We start from the raw sequence: 11,882 nt of genomic DNA, 5'->3' as shown, positions 1-11,882 counted from the left end.
AACAATTTTGATGCACGGGTGAATGTGGTGCACGATAATCCATATACGAATATGATCAGTTACAAGAAGATGAGTTAGCTGAAGACAGTGATTACTATCAATCAGATGATGTCTGTGACTTCGCTTATGGTCACGATGTTGCGCATGATATGCATGTCATATCTCCATTGGCTGATGAAACATTCATAGAGGAATGTGATCCAAATGATGTACCAAGTGGATGGGCAAACAATGAAGAAGAAGAAGAAGAAGAAGAAGAAGAAGAAGAAAGTCAAACTAGTGACGAGGAAGAATTCTCAAGCTAGTGAGCAAAATCTTATACTACAAACCTTTATTTAAATGCATTGTAATACTTGATGTGAGTTGTATTGCAATACTTGGTGTGAATGATTAAAAATTTTATTTCAATGTATTGTAATACTTGATACGAATGATTCGAATGCATTGTAATACTTGATGTGAATGATTTCAATTATCTGAATGTATTATAATTTATGCAATTAACGAATGATTTGAATTAGTGCAATACTTGATGTCAATGATTTGAATTATTTGAATGCATTGCAATGCTTGATGTGAATGACTTGAATGCATTGTAATACTTGATGTGAATTATTTGAATGTATTGTATGACATATGTTATTTGTTAGAATATGGTTCGTGGAGGTTATAGTGGTCGCTCATCCAGTAGTAGCCAGGCTCAACCATCATCTTCACGGGCTCCTGTGATAGGTATATCATATAACTAATTAGATGCTTGATTAGTTCAAATGCACATTCTGAGAACTTGGTGTGTATTTTTTTACAGATGATGTTGCGCCTGTACACGACCCACTTACACCAGTTGATCGCACAAGTCAACAGCCAACACAGGAAACAGGGTCTTCTCAGGCTGGCACAAGAAGACTCATTCGAATAGTGTATATCGATAATCGACCGTAAGTATTTTGTTTTCAATTATTGCATATCTTTTAAATATTTTATATTGATATTTACTGTGTAACAATTCATGTGCAGCACGAGGTTTGAGCCACAAGAAGTAGTACGGGAGATTAGGAATTCACTTCTTCAACATCTACCAGGACCAGTTGCTCAATGGAAAGAGTACCCAAAGGAGGTATTAGACAGATTGTGGTCCTCATTCATGGTATACAGTTGTTCCTCATAGTTAATGTGTTTCATATTTAATTTATTTAAGCAATGTCTACTAACTTTCTGAAAATATTTGTAGGCTTTGAATCGCTTTGCAACTACGGTGGAAGAAAATAATGCAAGGAAGGTGTGGCAGAAGGTGGCTGCCAATCGATTTGCAGACATGCTGCACACTATGAAGACTGCAGCAAAAAAAGCATCTGGCGTAGTAAATGATCCATTACTGTGGAAGGGCCATGGTCCTATTACTATCAGGAGAGATTACTGGGATGAAATGTGCGATATGTGGGCGGGAGATGCATTTAAAAATCGCTCTGCGAAGGCTTCACAAAATCGATCGAAGATGCCCGAAGCCCATCTACACACAGGTGGATCTAAGACATTTGGGAGCCACCTAAAGAAAATGGTAACTCATCAATATATAATATTAATTTTATAAGTATAGTTGCAAATTTGTGTACTAAATTTTTTGTCATTTAACTTCGCAGGAAGCAGAAAAAGGAGGCAGTGTACCATATAAGTATGTGTTTGTAGAAACACATAAACGGAAGACCACGGGAGTCTTCGTATCAGAGAAGGCGAGAACGACAACGGTATGTATTAATTCTATTAATAATCATTGCAATATATATGCAAGTCATCATAATGTTATCATTAATTATTAATGAATACTTTAAACATTATTTTGTAGGAGGCATATGAGCAACAAATGGTAAACATTATCGATATGGCGAAGACGCTACTCAGCATCCATCATTTGATCCTACAGCATGGGTGACTGCAGCAGGTGAACCCAAAAAAGGTCGCGTGTTCGGGTTTGGGAGTAATATGAACACTTCACCAGTTATTGGTTCTTCCAGTTACGGCTCACCAACTTCTTGCGCCGACATAAGCTCCAAGCAGCCGACTATTCTTTCCGGTGATGATGTACGCGAGATCATTAATGAATCACTGAATAACTACTTCCAATACACCGTCGCCCCCTTTCTCCGAAATGAGATCAAGGCCGCTGTTCAGGATAGGGGATCTTCGATTCCAGGTCCCTCTCAGGTATAATCACATATATAGTTTTTTTTGACTGTCTTAAAGCACATCTGAACATGGTAGAATCACATATAGAGTTTTTCTAGATGCCTTAGAACACATATGAACATGCTATAATCACATATTCAATTTTTTTACTGCCTTAGCACACATATGAGCATGATAGAATCACATATATATATATATATATATTTAACTTTTTGTCTGTCTTAGAGCACATATGGGCATGATAGAATCACATATAAAGTTTTTTTGATTACATTAGAACACATAAGCATGCTATAATCACATATTCAGTTTTTTTACTGCCTAAGAACACATATGAGCATATTATAATCACATATTCTGTTTTTTGACTGCCTTAGCACACATATGAACATGCTATAATAACATATAGAGTTTTTTAACTACCTTAGAACACATATGAACATGTTATATATCATTTATGATAGAATCACATATAAAATTTTTGGCTTTGCCTGCCTTAGAGCACATATGAGCATGCTATATTCACATATTCAATTTTTTTACTGCCTTAGCACACATACGAGCATGATCGAATCACATATATAGTTTTTTGCCTGCCTTAAAGCACATCTGAGCATGGTAGAATCACATATAGAGTTTTTTTATATGCCTTAGAACACATATGAACATGCTATAATCACATATTCAATTTTTTGACTTCCTTAGCACACATATGAGCATGATAGAATCACATATAGAGTTTTTTTATTGCCTTAGATCACACATGAGCACATGATAGAATCACATATAGTGTGTAATTTATTTCATTATATTTTGTTTATCAATACTGACTGTTCTTTTCTTGTGTAGGCTGCTAGCGATAATCAGGGTAGTGGAGCTGAAGGGACAGATAAAGACAATGAACAAGAAGACGCACAAAATCTTGGCGATGATTAGAGGACTGTGTTGAAGAAGTTCTATTTTTTTTATTTTTCCTAATTGTAATTGTTGAATTGTAAATAATTAAACTTCTTAGTTTTAAGGTGGAACGATTAATTATTATAGATACTTGTTATATGAATTTTTTTGTGTGTTTTGTTTTTTATTTACAGGAAATATAAATTGTACAGGAAATATAAATTGTACAGTTCTCGGTAATTAATTTTTAAATAAATTTTTTTTGATTTTTTTCGTTTTTGCGACGGATTAGCGACGGATTATTCCGTCGCTATTCATATTAATCTAGCGACGGCTTAGCGACGGAATTAAATCCGTCGCCACGCCGTGGTCGCCGTTTAGTACCGGCGGATTGGCGACGGAATATAGCGCTCGTTATTCCGTCGCAATTAGCGACGGACTTGGCGACGGAATTATTCCGTTGCCAGTTAGCGTCGAAATATTCGCGACGTAAGCATACTGTCGCCGCGTTGTCGCTAATCCATCGCTAACATGGTTAGCGACGGATTAGCGACGGAATGTGGTCGTCGCTAATCTACTGCTTTGTTGTAGTGAAAATCTGATTCAAGTCTGGCTTCACCTGGGTCTGAACCAAACCCGATGTTGACACCCCTAATTCAAACAGCCAGTTGATTTTTATACGAGGGTGGTTCATGGCCCATCTTCTTGGTTAATCAACCTTGGCTGGCTGAGGTTTGATACGGACCACACATACTTTCTTTTTTTAATATTTACACAGAGAAACCACCCCCATAATTCTTATTGGACCATGATGGGTCACTAAATGTGGAAAGATAAAAAGCTCTCAACCATTTGCCTTATTGTCACCAACGTCCATACAAGCAGTGACAGAAGTGATCATTTGACAAATGCAATTACCATTTACAGCCCAAGCACTGACCATTGGACCAGGCAGTGACCCTCATGTAGAGAGAGACAGATGCCTACCATCCAACTGGCTAACCTCCAGTGGCCATGGACGCTCAACGAGTTTGAAACCCTTAGGGTCTTTAGAGGCGGGCACAAGCGCGAGAGGTCTTTGGCAGCACGAAAAAAGTGTCACTAAAGGCCCTGGGACCTTTAGCAGTGCTTCCGGGAATCGATAATGGCATTTTTCTACTGAATTTCATGCTCGCATCCATTCGCTGTTAGCCAGCTGGGTAATAGGTAGCTAATTGTGTAGGAAAATGTTAAAAAGGGCACCTAACGTTTGGGCATTATTAAAAAGTCAGGTAAGTTTTGGAAACTTAAAAAAAGTGCATCTAAAAAATATCATGGTTAATTAAAAAGACCCAAGAGTTTAAACAGTTAAGTTTGGTGTTAAATGTGATGCGAATTACCATTTTACCCCAAATGTCATATTTTAAAAAATGCACCAAGAAGGAAGGAGTCGTTGAAAAGTTAACCAGTAAATTAACTCTCTTAACTCATCTTGAGTTAGTGATAACCTAGGTTAAATGAATGAAAGTTTGTTTTTCTATTAACAATGCAAAAATTTAGGTGCTTTTTAATTTTTTTTCAAAACTTTGGTGCCTTTTGGAAAATTTCTCAATTCTCTCTCTCTCTCTCTCTCTCTCTCTATCTATCATGTGTTCAGCATGATTGATTTATTAGAAATAGTCATATGCATTCTGGATGAAAAAATGGTATTTAGAGCCTCAAAAGTTTATAAAAATTATAGGCCATTCATTTTTTAAAACCTTATAAAAACCTATCCATAAAATGTTCCACGAACTGATTCTTAACAAAACAAGCATATAGATCACATCTGTATGGTCAAAAATTTGAAAAAAATACTGAAAATCCAATAGCATGTTTCATTTAGCACGGTACCCATTTCTCTATCTATGTATATTTATATATCTCAGATTGAGATTTGAAACCAGTCCCACTAATTAAAATTTGGATCCAATGGTGGGTCAACCCGGACACCACCCAGCTCCAGTTGAAACCCTTACTGCAGGAGGAATAGGAGGAGGGCACTTCAATTATATGCATAAAAAGTCAAATGCCAAGAAACCCTGGTTAGCCAATGGCTGTCAAATTTCCAACCGCCGTCCTTGTAATCATCAATACAAACTTGACTTGGTCAACAAAAGCACAAAAAAAAAATATCTTGATCCATTGACCTGTGAGCTTGACCTGGCTCATCTCATTCAATTATTATAAGAACTACTTTAGCATGACGAGTTTGACTTTGACCATGTCCTATACTAGCAAACTTCGACTTAAGAAAGCAACACCACCCTTGTGGGTCCAATCCCTGCCTGATAATTAAGAACAGACTTGGGAACATCCAGAAATCGATGTACATGGATTCGATTCGGTAGGATCTCCGATTCGAACATGCAACAATTTTTGGATATGGATCTTAAATTCGGATCAGATTTAGGCTTATATAGTCAGGTTCTTTTCGGATTTGGATGAATACTTTGTGTAAAATCCACATCCCAATTCTGTACATTCGCAAATACATGTTTTCAACCGATTTCATTAGATCCCACAGTACCATTTTGAAATTCGGATTCAGACTCAAATTTACTTTATTGGATCTATTTTGGATTTAGATTTCAGAATTGAAACTCAACATTTGGATTCGGATCCAGGTCAAACATCCAAGAAGCAACACAAACCTATGACAAAGGAAGTGCAGATGTTAAAACGTCAACTGTTAATTTACTTGCTCAAATGCTGATCTTGTGGGCATGGGTTAGTGGTCTGGACATGATTTGTATATTGCATGGATCGAGAGTTATGATGGTTAGTGACCACTCACTTTTGCTATTTTAAGTTTGGGATTGCTTGCTTCATGATATGCATTTACCACATTTTTAGTAACTTTTTAATTAAAATTTTCTTTCAATCAAAAGAAAGAAAGAGGATAGAGATCAAACATGATCTAGCTAACCAGTGTTGGACGAGGGCGGATAAGGTGCAATGCGATTGCACAAAAAACATGTGCTGCTCCATCTCGCTGAATGACTCATTCTCAAGCTTTTTGGTATAAAAACCCCATATCCCTCTTGCCTGCTAAAGAGTGCACTCAGCTTCAACCTGGTGGCAAAGCTATGTCACCTGGGTATGGGTATGGGTGTGAGTAGGGAGGGTACAACCAAAATTTCAAAACATATGGGTACTGGGATACCACTATATATATATATCACATAAATACAAAATAAACTGAATATAATCTAAATATATATTATATACTAAAAATATAAAGTTATAAACTGAAAATATAATTATAAATTAAATACAAACTTACATGTATAGAGAGTAAATTGATGTGTCCAGGTGTCAACACGGGAACACGTATGCTGACACGGGTATGGAAGGCAAAATTGAGTGTCCAGGTACCACAGTGGCAAAGGAAGCAGACCAGTGGGTTTCAAACTGGTGACATCCCTTCAGCTTAGTAGTGTTTATAGGTCTGTCTTCCAAATGAGTGGAGCCGGGTAATCCATAAAACACTTTTTCACTTGAGAAAGTATGCATTTTTTTAAGACGAGAAAGTTTTTGCATAACTTTGCAAACACTTCGTTTTTTTCTTGGCATAATGATCCAAAAGGACACGTAATTTTCACTAGTGAGAAAACTTTCCTGTGAGTTTTGGAAATTAATAGATTGGAGGAAACAAATCTCAGCTACTTTATAAGGGGTAGTCTATTTTCCTGCTTGCAAACATGCCTTTCAGTTGATTCTTTCATTGAACCAGATGATGGCCATTATGATTCTTTGGAAATCAATGTAAAAAAGATGCGGAAGGTGGAACCGTATTACCATGACCAAACTTCGATAAAGGTGCAACAGAGTAAAGAAATTCTATTGTCACAATTGAATATATGGAGATATATTGAACTTGGTGGCAATATCCTTGGAAAGGTTCCCATTCCTAGTTAGTTAGGACGAGATTTCCTTGATTTTTGAAAGGATTTTTTTTAAAGGAGATTTCCGTGATAAAGACCATAGAGAAAGTAAAAAAAAATCCTGAGAAATTCTACCCAATAAAATAAAACTGCTTATAATTTTTTCACTGTGGATAAAACACCATATGAAACCCCAAGACTCTCTCTCTAAAACACCATATGGAACCCCAAGACATTCTCTCTCTCTGCCCCTACGCACGGGCACCCACTTGCACACCCGAGTAAGAAAAGTGAAAGAGGAAACGTCAAAGCCCTTCCCCACTATGCTGCTACTTTTTTCTTTTACAGGAATCAATCACTTTTTTTTTTTGTATTATAATGCAATCATGCAACATATTATCAATAAAATAGCATATAGATAGAATCTTTATACGGAAACACAGCCATTTCATTCACACAAATTTGGGCATAACCCACATGGAAATTTCCACATTCTTTTCTCACCCATCATTTTGTTCCCAAAGGAGAAAACACTCCAACAGCAAGATAATTTACACAATGGAATCGATAAAAAAAAAACTCAATTCATACAAAAAACTAACCCATGGTCATGCATAACCTTTTATTGTATTCCGAGAAACCGCCCCAGGCACAGAGACCTAGTCAGTGCTCAGCCTGCCGTACTAACGGTCTCTTTCCATGTCGGCATAAAACTCCGAGGGCTTACCCCTCGATCCGAGGGAATCGCCAAGCTTTGGCTTACGCAGGGGGGGTGACGCCCATGGGATTCAAAACTAGACTGCCTGTCATGCAGGGGTGTGATGCCCATGGGATTCGAAACTAGACTGCCTGTCAAACTGTCTAGGCCCCATCCCACTACGCCAAACCCCTTGGTCTTGGTCATGCATAACCTTGCTTGTACCTCTGGAAAAGCTCTTCTGTCTTTGCATTTCGAAATGCACAACACCCCATCAAATAGACAACAATTAAGGCTATGAAGGTGCAAACCAGGATGATGTCTGCCCTTCTCCATTCTCTCCTGAGGTTAGCAAGAAGGCCTGCCTTGCAAGAATCACAGCTGTAGCAGAGATGCGTCTGCTCATTGCTCCACTGCATGCACTCTGCAGCTGCATTTATGGGGCTAATCCAATATGTTGGGTTTACAAACGTATAGCCGCACTCTGTAGGTGGCTTGCAGCATCCAGACTGCATGGAAAATCATGATAAAAACAAAGATAAAACATATATTGCATTAGTTCAGATATATATTTTCTACTGTCTACTGTACCATACTATTTAGTTAGAAATCAAAGATGCAAGCTTTGTCTAGACCAACTAAATTCATCTATAACATTGGTGGTTGTTAATGTGATGCTTTTCAGATGTGCATGTCAACTCTACACCAAAATTCAGAAGCGAAAAAAAGAATGCTCATTGTTACCTCTAAAGGGCTGAGGTATGCATTGAAAAAGTCTTGGGCAAAATGGTAGCTCTGGTTCAACTCAGCACACATTGTAGAGGAGCTCAAGCAAGAGCTGATCCGCTCCCACTTGAACGAACCTTCGACTCTATGCCGGAGCCAACCCGAATAGTCATCTAGATGATATTCGAGGTAAACGCGACCTGGAACCGGGTGGCCCATTCCCTTGTCTGTTACCAAGTATGCAAAGATGACCATGGCTAGAAGAAATACTATAAGAACAACCATGGCAATTAGGTAAAACAAGAGAAGCTGAGGAATCCTCCAGAACCCGCCAATAAAACCAGCTAGTGCTACCACCAATATCAGTATTCCGAGTACGATGACCGGCCATTGGAGGATCTTCACACATGCATTATCTGTCTCCGTTGCGAGCCATATTCCTGCACCGATGATCGGGATCGAGAGCAGCATAACAATAAAGTTGATGGCTCCTAACACGTTGTTGCTTAGTGACATCTCTTTGTTGGAGCTTGTAGTTCAATATGAGTTTGTATGAACTTGTGTTTCTGGAAGGGAGCTTGCAGAGCAAAGAGGGAGATAGCAGAATGAATTACATAACTATTTAACTACTACTGTCTTAAATTATAGAATGGTTTCTAACATTAAGTTGGAAAACAGTTTAGAATAGCACTTGGTATGCCTTTGTGATAAGCTTTCTAGATTCCTTTCTTCCTCTCTAAGTTCGCTTGTTCGGGCTTTAACTGAAGCACTTTAGAGAAAGTAAAGTTAGAGGGATACTGAGTGCTCAAGCATATTGCCATGAAGAACAGGTGAACTTTAAACAAATAAAAAGTTTGGGGAGATTGCATCCACGTTTACTTAATTTTTTTTTAAAAGAAAGTTTCTTGGTTTATTATTAAAAAAAGCGCTTGGTACTCTGGTATGTGGCCATCATGTGAAACATCAGCAAGCTCATGCATAACAAAGTTTTGCTTCTTTGTTGAGTAAATCACCAAAATCTGCCCAAAATTTTCACCTATGTACCAAAATTTTGAAATGACAGGCCAGATCTCTGTCGTATTTATATGCACAGACAAATGGTAAAGGGATAAGTCTGGCTAACAACTGTTGAAGGTTTATAGTCCACGTCATGGATTCATCCCATGAGCTTCATACATGTAAATATTTTAGTTAAAGGACAGTGGTACAAGTTCTTCTTGGCAAATATGTTACCGATGCCATTAATATACAAAGTTCCAAACCAATGGATGAACAACAATATACTGAAATTCTACAGCCCAAGCTATCTTAACAGAAGCATCTTGTAGTGAAAGCCCAAAAGGAAGTTTTTTAGTTTACAAGAAAATCAAACCCCCTAGGAATAGCACAATTCACTGAGAAAATACCTTCAAGATAGAAAATCAACATGGTGAACGCTTGAAGTCTTGAGTCTTCATGTCTCAAGGACAAAAAAATCACTAAGATGGGCTCATAATGGAAAGAGAATAATATAAATCCTCAAAAACAGAATGTTGGACATACCTATGGTCTTATTTTCCCTTTTTGTTTATAGTCTGTGAACTGATCACACATAGTTCAGCTGGAATAAGTGACCTACCTTTGTTGGTCAAACAATTCATCTTTAGTGCACACACACGTGGTCACCTATGATGTGTGACTCATACTGCATTATCCAGTATAGGCAGTAGCATTCCAATGCAAGCAGACCCATGTGTGTCAGAACTAAAACTAACTGGGTGCCAGGTTCCCCAACATACAACAACAACAACAACTACTACGCCTTCATCCAAAAACAATTGGGGTCGGCGCTATGAACCAAAAAAGAAAATCATTCTGGGTCTTCCACATGAATCCTTCTCCTCCAATCATTTCTATCCAATGCCATGTCCTTGGTGAGGTTCAAAGCATTCATATCCTTTCCTATCACCTCCATCCATGTCTTCCTAGGCCTACCCCGACCTCTTTTAACTAATATATTTTCCCATTTCTCCATCCTTCTAACTAGAGCATCATTAGGCCTCCGCCGAATATGTCCAAACCACCGTAAACGATTCTCTCTCATCTTATTTTCAATGGGTGCAATGCCTACCTTCTTACGTATCTCCTCGTTCCGAATCTTATCTTTTATTGTATTTCCACACATCCATCTCAGCATACACATCTCAGTTACACTCATTTTTTGAATATGATGTCTCTTGGCAGCCCAACATTCCGTACCATATAGTAAAGCGGGCCTAATAGTCGTCCTATAAAACTTTCCCTTCAACCGCATTGACATTCTACGATCGCACAACACTCCCGTTGCACTTTTCTATTTCATTCACCTAACCTTTATCCTATGATTTACATCTCTATCAATTTCTCCATACTTTGAATGATAGATCCCAAATATTTAAAACAATCATCCACCAGTATTTCTTGCTCACCAAGCTTCACTACACTTCCATCACTACTTCGTTGCTTACTAAACCGACATTCCATGTATTCTGTCTTACTCTCACTCAACTTAAAATCTCTTTCTTCCAATGTCTGTCTCCATAATTCTAACTTAGCATTAACCTCAGCTCTAGACTCATCAATCAAAATAATATCATCAACAAACAACATACACCACGACACATTTTCTTAAATTGATCTCGTAAGCACATCCATCACTATAGCAAATAGGAAAGGGCTTAAAGCAGATCCTTGATGTAACCCAACCGTTATAAGAAAATTGGTTGTCACCCCTCCACAAGTGCGGACATTGGTTACTACTCCTTCATACATATCTTTAATTATACTAATGTACTTGAGAGAAACACATTTCTTCATCATTGTCCACAAGAGAACGTCCCTAGGTACTCTATCGTATGCCTTCTCCAAATCAATAAAAACCATATGCAAATCTTTGTTCCTCTCTCTATTTCTTTCAATAAGTTGTCTAAGAAGATGTATAGCTTCCATAGTTGATCTTCCAGGCATAAAACCAAATTGATTCTCCGATATCATGACAACCTTCCTCAACCTAGACTCAATCACCCTCTCTTAAAGTTTCATAGTATAACTCAAGAGTTTTATACCACAATAGTTTGTGCAATCTTGTATATCACCCTTATTCTTATATAGAGGCACCAAAGTATTATTCCTCCACACATTAGGCATTTTATTTGTCCGCCAAATCTTGTTAAAAAGATTTGTCAACCATTCTAAACCTTTCTCTCCCAAGCATTTCCAAGCCTCGATAGGTATACCATTTGGGCCAACTGCCCTTCTTGATTTCATTTTCTTCAAAGCCTCTGCAATTTCTTTATTTTGAATCTTGCGCATGAAGTCACGATTCATCTCATGAAAAGGAATGGAGAAGTCTCCAAGATCCTGAGCATGACTTTCATTAAATAACTTATCAAAATAATTTTTCCATCTCTCCTTAATCTCCCCATCTTTGACTATAACCCTTTGTGTTTCATCTT

General features: G+C 37.8%; 1 protein-coding gene and 1 pseudogene across 1 annotated transcript; one reads left to right on the top strand and one right to left on the bottom strand.

Annotated features, from left to right (window-relative positions):
- The first annotated feature begins 1,971 nt into the window (after positions 1-1,971).
- Positions 1,972-3,337, top strand: LOC149813561 (uncharacterized). The gene is made up of 2 exons (XM_089991977.1): positions 1,972-2,202; positions 3,034-3,337. The coding sequence occupies exons 1-2, from the start codon at positions 1,981-1,983 to the stop codon at positions 3,118-3,120; spliced, it is 309 nt and encodes a 102-aa protein (XP_089848103.1). The 5' UTR covers positions 1,972-1,980; the 3' UTR covers positions 3,121-3,337.
- A 4,549-nt stretch (positions 3,338-7,886) lies between these two features.
- LOC149813560 (protein TORNADO 2 pseudogene) lies at positions 7,887-8,925 on the bottom strand (annotated as a pseudogene).
- Positions 8,926-11,882: the final 2,957 nt, after the last annotated feature.

The sequence above is a fragment of the Nuphar pumila genome, chromosome 16 (assembly GCF_984573655.1).
Source record: "Nuphar pumila chromosome 16, dmNupPumi1.hap1.1, whole genome shotgun sequence".
Taxonomy (NCBI): Eukaryota; Viridiplantae; Streptophyta; class Magnoliopsida; order Nymphaeales; family Nymphaeaceae; genus Nuphar; species Nuphar pumila.
This window is presented reverse-complemented; position numbering and strand designations above follow the sequence as displayed.